General features: G+C 31.8%; 2 protein-coding genes and 1 pseudogene across 2 annotated transcripts; 1 reads left to right on the top strand and 2 right to left on the bottom strand.

Moving 5' to 3' along the window:
* The first annotated feature begins 2,437 nt into the window (after nucleotides 1-2,437).
* LOC106360464 (C-type lectin receptor-like tyrosine-protein kinase At1g52310) lies at nucleotides 2,438-5,279 on the top strand. The gene is made up of 5 exons (XM_013800065.3): nucleotides 2,438-2,831; nucleotides 2,912-2,969; nucleotides 3,042-3,461; nucleotides 3,542-4,091; nucleotides 4,597-5,279. The coding sequence occupies exons 1-5, from the start codon at nucleotides 2,745-2,747 to the stop codon at nucleotides 5,120-5,122; spliced, it is 1,641 nt and encodes a 546-aa protein (XP_013655519.2). The 5' UTR covers nucleotides 2,438-2,744; the 3' UTR covers nucleotides 5,123-5,279.
* A 5,534-nt stretch (nucleotides 5,280-10,813) lies between these two features.
* Nucleotides 10,814-14,997, bottom strand: LOC106359477 (annotated as a pseudogene).
* Nucleotides 14,998-15,089: 92 nt separating this feature from the next.
* Nucleotides 15,090-15,463, bottom strand: BNAC03G69280D. Its single transcript, XM_013869337.3, has one exon. The coding sequence runs from the start codon at nucleotides 15,461-15,463 to the stop codon at nucleotides 15,227-15,229; it is 237 nt and encodes a 78-aa protein (XP_013724791.2). The 3' UTR covers nucleotides 15,090-15,226.
* Between the last annotated feature and the right edge of the window lie 817 nt (nucleotides 15,464-16,280).

Raw genomic sequence — 16,280 nt, 5'->3', positions numbered from 1 at the left:
GCAGGCCCATTAAGGTTTTGTCGGATCTTAAAGGCTCATATGTTTTTTTGCTGGGCTTTTTCCGGAAACGAATCTTTTTTTTTTCAAACAAAATTTTCGGATTAAAAAAATTCAAAACCAATCTATCTATCTATACTATTATTTGCAAAATAAATTTTTGGAATCAAGTTCTCACGTTAAAAGTTAGAGCAATTAATATCGTTTATACCCTTAATAAATTTTATATATAATTAATTATATAATCAAAAACGAATTTTTATTAATAATATTATTTTTTTTAAAAATAAGATAATTCTTATATATTGTGTTGTTATCTTAAAACATTTTTTCAATTATAAAATTTAAAAATAAAATATAAAACAATTATAATAAATTCAATGGTTAAAGTTAATGTTATCTTTAATAAATTTTAATTAAACATACATATTTAATTAGATTTTTGTCACATATATATATATATATTTGATTTAATTTTTTTGAAAACATAAATAATAAGTTATTATGCTAGTTTTTGAATTAATAAAACATAAACTAATAAATATTTGTAAACGATTAAACCCGCATATGCGGGCAAGACACCTAGTTGATTTAGAAAGACTAGTTAGTTTTTTCTCTCGAAATTGTAAAAGCATATTATATATATATATATTTTAGACGTGGTATCGAAAACAATGGTCGAATTGAACTTCCTTTACTCCGGTTTGGAAAAATATACTGCATTTGGTTCAAATACCCATTTGGTAATTGCAGTATCAGATCCATTAACCAGTGAATAAACCTTTGGTTTGAATCTCAAATTTTAAGAATGAAATATTGATTGAATACTTTGAGAACATTCTAATTCAATAAATATAGTTTTTCTTTCAAGTATCAAACTAACTATCAAATACGGCCGAGGCTTTTGTTGTTGATTATTAAACATCTCAGGTCAATTGCAAATAAGATGTTGATAGTCTTCGAATCTTACGATTGGTATAATTCAATATTTATAGTTTTTTTTTTGCTAAATTTTTTGTTTCATGTTCAGTTTTTGTTCATTGGTAGTTTTGTTTTAAAGAAAAACTATTGTTTCATATCAAATTTTTAGCGATTTCAAAACAATTAATCTTATACGAATCAAAATGTATGTACAATCGTAATAACATAATGAAAGATTAGTTTATTCTCAAGTTTTTAAATTTTGTTATATGTAATTATATAATCTAGAAAATATTTAATTAATAGTTACTAGATCTCTCACTAGTTTTAGAAAATACTGTTTTCCAATCAATTAATACAATAGCATCTTTTATTTTTTTAAAAGAAAAGACATTTTGTTTCAACGAAAATTTATTTATTTTTGATCAAATCAGTAGTAAAAAAATTGACTGACAACTAAAAACAGAACAAATATATATTTTTTCTTAAAAGCTTTGGTTAGAAAGATTAATCAGTTGAGAATAACCAATTAGTGGCAATGACTATCTTATTCGGTTTATCGTATTTTTTTCTAGATTGTATATGTTATGTTAGTTTTTTAATACAATATCAAATATATGGTAAGTCCATTTTCATTTTTTTAATCAATAATAATGTATTATTACAAACGAAGAAAAAAGAAGTCAAGCCAATCTCACCAAATTGTACAACTATGTTAGCCTATATCATACAGGATCATCTATTTATGCAGAGAAGACTTATTTTATTTAATAGGAATATTATAGATGGAAAACTAACATATATAATATAGAAAGAAAAAAAAGAAACCACATGCTTGTGGATAAATCATCATCATCATCATCATCATCATCAACATCATCATCATCATCAATATCAAATATATGGTAAGTCCATTTTCATTTAGCTTTCTGTAAAACTGTTAATCTATGCATTCGATAATTAAGAGAATCAAATGAATTGTGTTTGCAACATTATGATTAATGGTTGAAATTCATTAAGAATATTTAGTTTGGGTTTTCTCATTTTCATACAAACATTATCCATGTATATTGTTGGTCATCAGAAGAAAGGTTTTGAAAATATATGAAATTAGAAACATTTTAATTTTTTTAAATGTAATTTGAAAGCATACAACTTATGTATATTAACTTTGTGTAGTTTGAAAGCATACAACTTATGTATATTAACTTTTCAAATTTTGGACTATAGATAAATATTTCTTTGATCTATGCCCAAAATCACCAAAGATTCTTTTACAAGATAAACTGTATCTTTTACTCCCTTTTTTGTCACTACTATATGTTTCACTTGTCACGAATTTGCATTCAAATAACTAAATAAAAAAAATTGTAGCAGCACATTATGATAAAGTTGAAAGTGTGTGATAAATTGATAATGTAGATTGTAGGGTGAGAAGTTAAAAAAAAAATTGAGTAAATTAGGGGCCAAATGTATTTTCATATAAATTAAGGGTGGAAACAAGAAAATTAGATTTTTTATGTCCGAACTACCCACTGACTTGTCCGAAGTCCGTCTACTGTCTGCTCCATTAAATTCGCCATTAAAGCTTTTTCTCAATCTCTCTCTCTCTCTCTAGTCTCTGCGATTACACGAAACCCCAATTTCCCAGACCCTTCATTCAACACAAAGTCTTCGTTTTCCTTTCTGATGCTATGACTTAGCTGTATTCTCTAATTCTCCGATGAATCTTCTCCTTCGCGTGTCCACGGGTTTATGATTTGTGAAATCGAGTCTGAACTTCGTTGATTCTCTCTAGGGTTTTCTGTGAAGCTGCTGCTGCAGCTATGGAGCTGACTTGGGGTTTCTGTCGGAAACAAGCTCTGGTTTTGATTTCTTGTCTGTCTCTGTTCTATCTCGCCTCCTTTGATACTGTAAGTGAAAGCATTCTGTAATTTATGTTCTTCAATCGATTCTTAAATCTTTAAATACCAAATCTTGAATTTGCTTTTAGATAACTAGCGAATCGCCAGCTCAGAATGCAACTGCTTTCAAGAACAGATCTCACAAAGGTATAAAGTTTACAAACTTTAATTATTCTTGTCTGAACATATCTGAGACGAGTTATTGTCTAATCTATACAGTTTCTTGCCCGACCAATTGGGTCCTTGGACCGAACCAAACCAAATGCTACGCCTCCTTCAGAAACTCCACTTCATGGGAGAAGGCAGAGACGTTCTGCATAGCCTCTGGCGGTCACTTAGCATCGCCTTCATCGAACAAAGAACTCTTCTTTCTTCAAAAACTATGCAATGCAAACGCTACTAGTTGCTGGATCGGCGGAAGAACCCTGAACTCTTCTAACTCGGGCTGTAACTGGACCTGGTCCGACCCCAAGACTCCTCAATGGAACCAAACCATGTTTCCTAAAGTGCCAGTTCGCACACGATGCGTGAACTCATCTTGTCGTGCCGACATCTGTATGGTTTTGACAAACGGTTCATTACAAGTCTTTGGTGAAAGATGTAACACGTCTCATGCTTTCATTTGCGCGGTTGATTCTGGTAATACACTCCCTTCTCTCAATATAACTAGTAAATTCAGACAGCAAACGCTAAAGTTTATGTTTCTGTCTTTTTTTCAGACATCAAATGTCACGGTGAATATCAAATCATCCTCTTAGTCGTAAGCGGATTGATTCTATTCACCACATTCGCCATCATACTATGGTTCCTCATCTACAAACGCAGCAAGAAACGTCGAAAATCTCGAAAAGTATCAAGTCCAGCTTTAGTTCCTCCTCCGTCATGGAAGATATTCACAAGCGAGGAGCTCAGATCAATGACCAAGAACTTCAGCGAAGCAAACCGTCTCGCCGGGGATGCGAAAACCGGAGGAACCTATACCGGAGGCTTAGCAGACGGGACCAAAGTGGCGGTTAAGAGACTGAAGAGGTCGAGTTTTCAGAGGAAGAAAGAGTTCTACTCTGAGATTAAAAGAGCTGCTAAGCTTCATCACACGAATGTGGTTGCTATTAAAGGTTGTTGCTATGATCATGGAGAGAGGTTCATTGTTTATGAGTTTATAGCCAATGGCCCGCTTGATAGGTGGCTGCATCATGTGCCTAGAGGTGGTAGGAGCTTGGACTGGAACATGAGGTTGAACATTGCCACAACTCTTGCTCAAGGAATTGCGTAAGTCAGTCGTATACAAACATATATTTTTACATAAAGTATAGATATTAGAGCAACCTTATTCCGTAGAACCTTATAGGGGTTCTCAAGCAAAAATAATACTAATATCTTAATACAATTTAGCTATATATCTAATTTGTTTTATAAAATTAAAATTACACCACTTACAATGAGACAAGTGTCACCATGGAGTTCTCACAAGGTTCTTAAAAGTTCTACATTTAGATACTTTCTTCAATCTCACTTCCTTTTTGATTGTTTTTTTTTATATTCACAAGAACCACATGTTAGATACCTCCATTGGAGGTGCTCTTAATATTAATATATATACACATAGTTTCTGATAACTGAAAATAAAATATAATTTTTATGTATAAAATATAGTTTAACATATATAAATAGTTATAAATTATAAAAATTAAAAACGTTTAAAAATAGAAATATAATTGTAAGTATAAGTATAAGTCTTGTGATAAAGCTTTTGGTTCGGGTTTGGTTTGAACAGGTTCCTTCACGACAAGGTGAAGCCACAAGTGGTGCACCGCGACATAAGAGCGAGCAACGTGCTGCTTGACGAGGAGTTTGGAGCTCATCTAATGGGTGTTGGTCTCTCGAAGTTTGTCCCATGGGAAGTAATGCAAGAGAGAACGGTCATGGCTGGTGGGACTTATGGTTACCTCGCACCTGAGTACGTTTACAGAAACGAGCTCACCACGAAGAGTGACGTTTACAGCTTCGGTGTTCTGTTGCTTGAGATTGTGAGCGGTCGTAGACCGACACAAGCGGTTAACTCTTCTGTTGGGTGGCAGAGTATATTCGAATGGGCTACACCGTTGGTTCAGGCAAACCGGTGGTTAGAGCTTCTTGATCCGGTTATAACGTCTGGTTTGCCGGAAGCGAGTGTGGTTCAGAAAGTTGTGGACTTGGTTTATGCTTGTACTCAGAATGTGCCATCTATGAGGCCTAGGATGTCTCATGTTGTTCACCAGCTTCAGCTATTGGTTCCACCATCAGAGATAGTAAGCAGTTAAGTTAGTTTAAGCCCTAGAGTATGTGAACAAAGGGGAGAACGATGTCGTGTTAAAAGAAGCTTTCTAAAAGTTGTAGCCTTACTGCTTAAACTAATAACTTGTGTACCACGTCGATATGCATAACTTATTCACTAAGGATAACAGTTTATTTTATCTATAAATTGGCTACAGCCCAAAAATATCACAGATAATATCCAAAGCATTTAAAAAAAAAAATTCTAGTAGTCCTTATCATCTCCAAACCATTTCTTTCTTTTTATTATTAAATGGTTACTATGCCTTCATAGCTTTTGCTATTCTGATTCGATCTCCTTAACTGTCTCTCATTACCTTGGTTTCTTCTCTAATAGATAAAAGACAAACAGAGGAAAACAATTGAACTCACTAAGGAAAGGGAATGAAACACATGAGCCATGATGCTGAACTTTCCTCTATTCTTCAAGACATCGACCTTAGCACTCTTAGTAGATACCGGTTCTTTCAGATCGATAGGATTTTTTGAAGCATATATCTTGCTCAACTGATAACTCTGCAATGCGCCTGTATCCATGAACTTTTGTCTTGTTACTATCAGTGTCTCTGAACCAGGTTAGTCTTGTCCCGTGTCTCAATACAAGCTCCAAACCTGATATATATATATATGGCCAATAATAATATAAATTATATATAGTTCTATTGGTAAAGATGTCAAGTTCTGTATTTGAGGTGTTGGGTTCAATTAAAAAACTACATTTTTAGTCAGTTATCTGATTTTCAAAGATAAATCAGCTAAAATATTTTTGCTTTTTGGCCAAAACTTTCTTAGATGTACCTTCAAACTCTTGTTAGATCTCTTCAAACATAAGTCTCTTTGATGATGTAACGAGACATAAAAGCAGATTCAAAGAAATGGATCACAGAAAACCAAAATGGATTATCAGACTAAAATAATATTGTTCTTAATCATTTCATCGAGAAAGTCTAATTTTCTCTGGCCTATTTTTTTTGCTTGGTTCTAACTTCTATCCTTCAAAATCTTAGGACCAGCTCTTTATCAATTATCAATAACACTTGATTAAAAAGAAATTAGAATGTATTTGGATGCTAAAGACTATATAACTTCTACTAAAATCAGAATTCATATATATAACTTTCTTAAAATTAGTCTACACCATCTAAAATCAGTCTAATCTCGACTAAACATTCTAGACATTAGGTAAAAGAAATACTACTGTTTTGCTTGACATGTATTTTTTTCAACACTAACATAAAAGAACAACAGTTTTGAAATATAATTAACCAAATTTTTATCTTGAAATTTTACTTCTTTTATTGGTTCTAAAGTACCTTACACAACATCTTCTGCTATTAATTAATACATGTATTATGGTATTTACAATTCATGATTATTTTGAGAATACAAATTTCATTGCGATTGTACTATTCATTGTATTAACAGTTTGGTTACGTTGGAATACATTCTCCATTATGTGTAATGTATATATGTATTCTTAAATATGTACATATGCGACTAATTGTGGCTCTTCTAATTGAATAATTGTGGCTCTTCTAACAGTTTAAAGGTTAGGATATGATATATATTAATTTTGGCTCTTCTAATTAAAAGATAATAAATACTAATTAGGTTAGGATATGATAGTTTTTCAATTGCAATAAACTGTAATTAAAATGTTGATTTAAGGGTAAATTCATATTTTAGTTTTAATTGTATAGATTTGAATCTCAAGAGTAAAGACATTAGATTCTATATCTGAAAATATGTCATGATTAGAATGAGCTATAAACCAAGTTTTTACAATCAGAGCCATATTTGTACAATTACTGAAAACATGCATATTGACTTTGAATTTGTGATTAAGAGTTTGAAGACTCCTCTGCCTAATAGATTCTGAAATAAAGAAAAAATTAGTTAACACATGTAGAGAAGAATTCTCTAACTTGTTTATTTCTTTTCAATTCAGAGCATGTTTTTGGAAGGACTTTTGAAACTCCTAGTTACAAGTTCTTGTGGCTAATAAAATATAAATATTTCATTAGAGCTGCTCTTGATGCTGCAGAAGGAAATAAATATTTGCATGCAAATGGTGTTGTTCACGAGAACCTAAAGACTGAAAATCTTCTCTGTGGTAAAGTAAGAGAAGTAAGACGCTTGATTGTAGATTCTAAGAGATCTGACGTTTTCAGTTATGGTAGTGCGCTATGGGAATTAATTTCTGGCAAAGTAAGATGCTTGCACTTGTAGTTTATTTCTTACCTGAAACTTAAGTTTGCATATTTTAAGATGTTTAACTCTTATTGTATTCAGACCCTATACGATCTTAGTACTCCACTAGTGTTGTTCTTTGGATTGTCAAACAATTTTGTATACCTTCTTAGAACATTCCATTTTCTTCTTCATCCATGCATACTTAAAGACTTATCATGAATTATTATTATATCTTTCTTTTAGGGGGAGCGTCCAATTCCAAACACATTAAGCGAGGGTATATACATGAACAATGCAGTATGTCCAGAAAAGCTGAAGGAGCTTATTCAGAGCTGCTAGAGACAAGAACCAGATCAATGACCCTCATTCTCTGAAACTGTAGAGACTGTAATAACTCTTACTAACCAATAAATTTTTGGTCGAGAAAAATTCCGCTTGACCAATTTAGAGTTGGTTCGGCCAGAATTAAAATAAAAATCGAACCAATGAATTAATGGCTCGACAGGACTGTCTTGTGGTTGACAGGCCTTTGCTTGATAGTTCTGATCGATTATTAATTATATTGGTTGATTTTTAATTAAGCTGGATGAGTTTAGTCCAAAGTAGGATGAGATTCAAAGCACGAGAAATAATTAGTTGAAATCTATCTGAAAATATCGACAAGCCTTTTAATTGGTTTCTGACCCGTCTAATACCTTCATCAGCTTAGTCTACTTGCTCCCTGACTATTAAATCATGTGACATGCACCTACTATCCTGCCTGCTTGGTTAGTGAAATAAAAAAAAAAGCAAGTGGCTGAGAAATTTTCTTCAAAGGAAGGAAAGTGTGAGCTTCTTGGTTGCTGGAAAGTGGTGAAGCATCTCTCCAGCTGTCCACACTGCCCCTTCTTTGGTCCTTCAGTTGGACACTCATCTTAAGACCATCAAAATTACTTAAGTCTCTCTTTCACCTGCTTCCCACGTTCTGTAGACAGCAGAAAAACCAGAGAATTTTCAGAGAAAATTAAGAGAGAAAGAAAGAAGAGAAAACTGAAAAATTTCAGAAAAATAAATCAAGAAAAATTGCTGGTGATATGATCTTCAAACCTTGATCACTATGTTGCTGTGAGAAAGATCAGAAGGTGAGATTTCTAAATAAAATTGTAGACCTAGTTCAGTTCAGAGCATGATCAAACCTTGATCTTTCTTTCTAATCAGTCCAGCCGCAAACTTACCTTGGAGAAGATAACCATCTGAGGCCATCTGTCGGTTTAGATTTTGGGTAAGCTTCATATCCTTGCCTTAGTCAGTATCTTATCAGAACTGGTTGATGTTAGCTTTGGTCTTGGTCATATCAGTTCTCTAGCATGTTATATGTTTTAGTTTTTGTTTAGTTTCGGTTTGAATTAACTCATACAACCGCTAGCTAAGCTGTTATGGATATTGATTGGAGTTAAATCAAACTGAGATTAGTCTGATCTTGTCTGAACTGATCTTGTCCTAAATCAACCTGTCTGAATAGAGCTGAGCTTGTCTGTCCTGAGCCGAACTGATCTTATGATCAAACACTTCTGTTTCAGGTCAGGGGTGGAGTAAAGCTTTAAGTATCCAACCAGTTTCAAGACTAATCTCTAGGGGTGAGTCTAGATGGATGTTGAGTTAGATCATGAAAAGTGCATGATTAAATTAAAGTAAATGATTTCGGCTAGTTAGTAATGTCTCTGAATTTTTAGAAAATGTGTTGTGTTTACTTATTGTAAACACTTACACTTGAAGATAAAATAAAAAATGTTAAAGTGAGGTTAATCTTAATCTTAGTACTTGTTCTCAAGTAATAATCTTAATTATGAAATAATTATGGTTTTAATCAAAAATTAACATTGGTTTAATTAAGGATTAATTTTGATTTAGTTAAGGATTAATCTTGGTTTGGTTAAGGATTAATCTTGGTTTAATTATGAATTAATTAAGTATTAATTAAGGATTAATCATGGATTACTCATGGATTAATTAAGGATTCAATATTAAATAATTATGGAAGTAAAATCATGTGAAGTCATATTATTATTCATTATTCCTAAACTCTCCGCATTACCGTGATTTGGTCTTGCGAATGGAGCAAGGTCAGGGTAACACTCTGGATACCGTGTACTGCATGACGATGCAGTCCCGAATGTTCGTAATGACGTTCGAGGATGATGGTGATGCTAACTCACTAAGCTTGGTTAGCCTTCATGGTTGGGTCTAGTATATATATTGTATTATATGGAAGGTGATTGGCGGGTGATGTGGAAGTGAAGTTTGAAATAAGAATTCACAATGATAACTTATGCTAAGTATAGTACATGTATTTGATGATTGTTTGGTTTGTTATTAATTGTGTTGTGACTCTAGATTCACTGAGTAAACTAGTTGTTCAGGACTCTTTGTGTGTGCAAGTAACCATTAGTCGGGAAATCACTACTTTTGAACGAAAGAAACGGCTAACCAGCGGTAGTATTTTGTTGTCTTTGCAACGTAACTTTTGTTGTCTATTTACTTAAAATGTTGTTGGGCGATAGGCGATAGAATAAAACTATAATATTTTGTAAGATGTTTAAAATAAATAAATAATATATAAATAATGTTTATAAAATCACGAGATTTCATATGGTATTAATCCTTGTTCGGGACGAGCTACTATTAGGTATTGCTTGTCGGGTTGGAATCCTAGAGTGATATCCAGTAGGAGCGTCGGTTTTCTTTGGTTGTTGGTCTAAGGTGATCGGAAGTATTCGGAGAACCTCGGGTCAACCATCAGGAGACATTGACCATGTCATTTCTGGTCATCTACGATCGGGGGTGTCACAAAGGTGGTATCAGAGCATTGTTATACAATGCTAGAATGTGACTTGTTTCAAATGTTTTTCGAGTCAAAAATTTATTGTAAGGATAATTAGGATAGGCTGGTTTGTTCCTTCTTTTAGAAATAGATAGAACTGGATAGAAACATATCATGATCTTTCGTTGAGATACCATCGAGACAGGCACGCTGTGATGGAGATTATCTACCGATTCCAATCTCATCATCATCTTCAGACTCTTCACTGCCATCTATTCCGGCACCACTTCGAGATTAGAAGAGCCGCTAAACTTTATCACCTGAACGTAGTCGCTATCAAAGGCTTTTGCTATGATCATGAACACAGGTTTGTTGTTAAAGAGTTCATAGCCAGTGGACAGCTCGATTGATGGATGCACCATGTGCCTAAAGGTGGTAGGAGCAAGAACTGGAACATGAGGTTTCTTCACCAGAAGGTCACTAAGTTTTTTTATAATAATTTATTTTTTTCTTATGTTTTTATAAGATTATACTAGTATTTTAATCACCAAAATTCAAAATTGTTGCTGTAATCTTATCCGCTAAAAAAAATTGTTTCACCAAATCAATGTTTTGTAATGACTAAAGAGCATTTTATATCAAAAAGCAAATGTAACACATTAATCAAATATGTTGCTTCCATGAGTTACCAAAAATCTCTCTACTAATGGTAGAAATGACAATGATAAAGAATCCACAACAATTACAACATTCATTAGCACATTAAAAAAAAATTAATCACCTGAAAACTTTAAAGGAGTGACTAGTACAAGTAAACCCTCCATCAATCATCAGATTATCTCCACTTACATACCGCGACTCATCGCTCGCCAGAAACAAAACCACGTTTGCCACATCATCAACAGTTAACTCAACCCCTTTTAGATTCGCGTTTGCAGCCGCGAAGTTCCTGAAACCAACCAACGCATCATCCGTTCTCTCTTCCTCAGGCAAATGAGCCAACGCGAGTTTGGTCACAACCGCATAAGGCGAAACGCAGTTCACACGTATCCCATGCTGTCCAAGCTCTTGGCCGGGACCATTACACGAGCTGCGTGTTTCATCCCTAGGAAAGCTCCTTTCACGTTCACGTCAAAGACCGTGTTGAACTCACTTAAACTGTTGTTACGGATGTCCGGACACGGTGCTCCGCTTAGACCCGCGTTGTTGATGAGTATGTCAACTGTCCCGAAACGGTTGACTGTAAAGTTAACGGCTTTGCTAATGTCGTCTTCTACTGTAACATCACCGTGGATGAAACAGGCCGAATCCACGGCCAGACGATTACATAGTTTATCTCCGAGTTCATCTTGTAGATCGACGATGCAGACTTTAGCGCCGTGCTTGTGGAAGAGATGAACAATGCTCTCACCTATCCCTGTGGCCCCTCCACTTATCAGAGCCACTTTACCCAAAAGCCTGATTCAAAATGCAAGAAACGCAAGAGATTGAAACAAATTATCACAACATAGTAATCGAGCATAGCTATGTAGAAGATGTTGAAAGCAATGTATTTAAGGTTTGATGCTACAACAAACTTAAACCAGGGGAAGAAAAAGTAATAATAATTACATAAATTGATCTCACGCCACAATCCACAATAACAATAAGCAAAAATATTAAAATAATATAATTGGTTATGGCATCGCCTTGTAGTCAAAATAATTATAAATAAAAATATCAAAATAATATGACTGGTTATACTCCAGAAATACCTTATTTTTGTTTTATATATATTGGGATGGTATGAGAAAGAGAGAGGACCACAAGATTAGTTAAAAATGTAACGTGCAAAGGAGGTAAGATGAGACACATGGTCTATGAAGATTACAAATCTGAAGTTGAGAGAATGTAATAAATATCAAGACTCAGCATGAGACAAACATAGAAATCAAACCATCAGAATTCATAGAAAACCACTATGAACAGATCTCAAATCTGTAGTTCAGCCGACCAAAACACACTAAAGAAATGATAAAGAATATTATTCAGAGACTAAAAGCAGAGAATGACAAAATAACTGACCTTTGAGTAGGAAGTGAAGAAGATGCAGTGTTTTGCGTTGACATGTTTGCTCTAGATCTCCTCTCTTCTTCTCAATCCGGGCCGGTTTTCACTCGCAGGAAACCCTAATCAAATGCTTCAGGACTCTTTTTTTCTCTTTATTGTAGATGTAAGCAAAGAGCTTTTACAGTGCCAACTCTAGTACGTAAAACCAAACAAAGAATCTAAAGGAAGCCCATCCGTAGGCCCAGTCAAAGCTACGAGCTCTTCATAGCTATCTTTCCTTTAGTTCTTCGTTAATTCCAATGATTCCACTCTTCTTCTACTTCTGGTGCTTCTCTGACTCGGGGACGCGTTGCTTTCCTTTCCAGCAACTTTCCCGTTTTATCCGCAACAAAATAAACTTCCCCTTTTATATCAGAATAAACCAATTCATGTGACGAAAATGGCTGAACCAACCATGTTCAGATAATGGGCCTTCAGTTTAAGTCCATTGAGAAAATTGCTTCGGGGATTAGGAGGACTAAACAATCTGATCCCAATCGGTTTCGATTCAGGTTTATTCATTTTTATTTTTCGGTTCAAAATTTCGATTCCATCCAGATATTTTAAAACATTCGGATCGGATTCAGTTTAAGTTTAGTTACGTTGGATTTGAGAACATGTCCAAGATCTGGTTGAACCCAAAATAGTTTCTTTTCGGATATTACTAGGATTATTGATTCCAAAAATATTGATTTGTATTTGACTAAATTTAATATATTTTCTATCTTTTCAATTAATTTATGTGACAATATCAAACATATCATGGCATACCAAAGCATTGTACAAACGAGAATCATATATAATAATAGGTAAACATATTAAAATTAACAAATAGCAACTCTATAAATGTAAATAATATTATTGAAACACTAAAATAAAACAAAATTATTTAAACTTCAGGAGAAATTATATTTAGAATTAAACTTCAAATGCACTCTTCAAAACATAAAACATCGAAACTGACCAAATACCAAAATATATATCAAACTAATTATTTTAGGTAATTTTTCATGTAAATAGATAATTAGTTTAAGTACTCAATTAGATCTCGACCCGTACAACCGCGCAGATGTTTGTTTTTAGTTTTATATAGGTAGATATTTATTTTAGATCCTTAATGGCATATATTTTTAAAAATTTAATCATAAATTTAAATGTATATATAACTATTTATAGATGCAATAATTTAATTATTTTATATGTTATAGTTAATTAATTTTTTTAATCTGTCATATGTATTTGTTGCTTCTTATTATATATTTATCTTATTATATTTGCATTTAGATATTAAAAAATTAATATATTCATGAAACAACATATTTAAAAATTATTTTGTATTTAATTTATCATAAATTCTAACCCGTCTTTGAAAGCTGGATTTCATTTTAGCAATATTTTTTACTTTTATTCATTTTAGATTATACTTTATTGTACATATAATTGTTTTTAATTTTATACATGTATTATATAGTTTGTTAATGTTAAGTCGTTATGTCATCATATTATATTTTTAATATCAATATTTTATATTTATGAAAAGTAAAATTTATAAATTGATCACTTTATTATAACTTTATCTCTTTTAGTTCAATATAATATTTTATTTTAATATGATTAATTATGATTATAAATAGATAAAAATAAGATAGAATTTTTTCATTTTATAAAAGATAACTGAATATATATTAATTGTTCATTTCTAATTACAAAATTAGTTAAAATATTTGAAAATTTATTTTAAACGTAATAATTTTGTGTTGTTATTATCATTAAAATATTTTATATAATTTTGAATTTTCATTTATAAATCAAAACTAAATTAAATTTAAATTCTAATTATAGTTTATGATAACTAAAATTAAAATTAATGATTTTTCAGAAAATAAAATTTAAATTGGAACTGAAATGATTTTTAAAAGATTTTGTTAGAATTTTTTTATATAATATTTGTATTTAAATAAAAATAAAAATATTAAAAGATTTTATAATAAAGTTATGAACATTCGATAAATTTTCTAAATAATAGTATAAACATCACACATGAAATGAAGTTGTGAGTTTTATTTTAATAGAATAGATAATATTTTAATCTATTTTCGATCCATATTATAGACTGGGATTTCTAAAAAAATTTGTTTGGAGTTATAAATTTTTGGATCTTTTTGGATATTCATTGGAGTTCGAATTTGGTTAGGGTAAAACCAATAATCCATAAAACAAAATTCATCAGTATTGAAATTCAGTATAATTATGTCAGATTCTAATCAGTTCAAATTCTTTTTTACCGGATCAGAGTCAGTTAGAATTTTTTTATTCAGTTTATTTGCTGAGTCCCATTGGAGATGTTGGTTATTGTTCTGCTTTTTTTTCATATATCAAGTTATGTATTTCTATTCTTGCAAGTAAATGTGGCAATTAAGCCCTTTGTCAACAAAACAAAAAAAAGTAAAGGTGGCAATTGATGTTTCTCTGTGTTTGGAGCTAATAAGCCTCAAGATGTGATAATTTTCTACCAATTCATCTCCGCGTAATATTTTCATCGGTTTTGAGCATATATTATTGAAATATTAGTTTACAGCTCCCAAAACTTTAGAAAAAAACAAAAATAAAATTTTATAGAAATCATTCTAAATTGTTTATAGCTCCTCAAGTCTCATAACCGAACATGTGTATTAGATTATTTCAATTTAAACTGAACTGACGTACACTAAAATTAAATTCAGATAATTCATGTGATTTGATATAGTTTGATCCGTCACGTAACATCAATTATTTATTTATTTATTTTGTAATTAAGAGAAAACAAATTATACCGGAACCATGGTAACCACTTATTTCTTTAACATCGATTGCTGTCGACTTGTAAACCTTTGTGATAGAAAACATCGTTTTATAATGATATACGGAGGATATACTTTATAAAGAAACAGAACATTCACGATTCTACTTTGATTAAATTAATAAACAACCATGAAAGTAAGACTATAGTTGTTGATTACATGATGATGTGTTATTTGTGGAGGGAAGAAGAAGGAACCCATTGATATTCATGATGATGATACCTACACTTGAACGATCTTGGATGCGTCGATGGTGAACACACACACTTCTTCTTTTCACCACCACCGTCACGGTGACGACCGACGGTGGCTACCACCTCTGTTGCCACCGTCACTCCTGCTGCCGGCACGTTTTCGTGGAAGCTCTCCGGTGGAATAACAAGAGGGATAATCTTTTTGTAGCACATTTTGTTCACTCGAATTATGATTAAAGATTCTTAATGTGTGCGTGGTTTACCAAAAGAAGAGAAGTCCGAGCATATATACTGGTAACCTCTTTTGGATTTTAAAATATTGTAATTGCATATTTATCCTTTAGTATTGTGTAGATGATACGTCTTGCCAAACCATAATTTTTAAAGGTTACACGTGGCTAATGGTTTTGATGGACGTCTTGAGATTGTACAAAAACCATGAGGTCAGAAATTTGTCCTAGTGCATATCTAATGTGTATAATCAATAAATTTGGAAGAAAGGATAATCTAATAGATTAAGTTTTTAATAAACTAATAATATTAAGCTTATTATATACCATTTAAATTTATTATTTTAGTAATACTTTTAAATTTTTATATTTTTAAATTTGGTTTTTTAAAGAGTATTACTTTTATAATTTTATATTAATCAAATTTTATAGATTTGGTGTTTGTATTATTTTCTTGTGTGTTTTAGTGTAATCTACATTTTATAATACATAAATGTATTTTAATGTAAATGGATAAATAATAACATTTTAAAAAATACCAAAAATTAGATATTAAATTCAACAGTGAAATATTTATTATATTTATATATATTCAAAAAATCATAATACCACATATTTACATAATTTTTAAATAAATAAATTATTTTCTTTTTTATTTTGTTAAATATTGGGGGTGATTGGTTAGGCTGCAACTGTAGAAAATTAACTTTGGAATTTAGTCTATAAGATTTTTTGATTTAATTTTAAGGGATGTAGTTTTAAAATTTTCTACAGCTAAAAAAAATGGGGCTTTAGAAAAT

The sequence above is a fragment of the Brassica napus genome, chromosome A8 (assembly GCF_020379485.1).
Source record: "Brassica napus cultivar Da-Ae chromosome A8, Da-Ae, whole genome shotgun sequence".
In the NCBI taxonomy this organism is placed as follows: domain Eukaryota; kingdom Viridiplantae; phylum Streptophyta; class Magnoliopsida; order Brassicales; family Brassicaceae; genus Brassica; species Brassica napus.
This window is presented reverse-complemented; position numbering and strand designations above follow the sequence as displayed.

Bases quoted from the DNA above. Each gene is read 5' to 3' on its own strand.
- LOC106360464 (XM_013800065.3), top strand. From the start codon at position 2,745: ATGGAGCTGACTTGGGGTTTCTGTCGGAAACAAGCTCTGGTTTTGATT. The intron at 2,832-2,911 runs GTAAGTGAAAGC...ATTTGCTTTTAG, and splicing joins ATCTCGCCTCCTTTGATACT to ATAACTAGCGAATCGCCAGC. The intron at 2,970-3,041 runs GTATAAAGTTTA...TAATCTATACAG, and splicing joins CAAGAACAGATCTCACAAAG to TTTCTTGCCCGACCAATTGG.
- BNAC03G69280D (XM_013869337.3), bottom strand. From the start codon at position 15,463: ATGTGCTACAAAAAGATTATCCCTCTTGTTATTCCACCGGAGAGCTTC.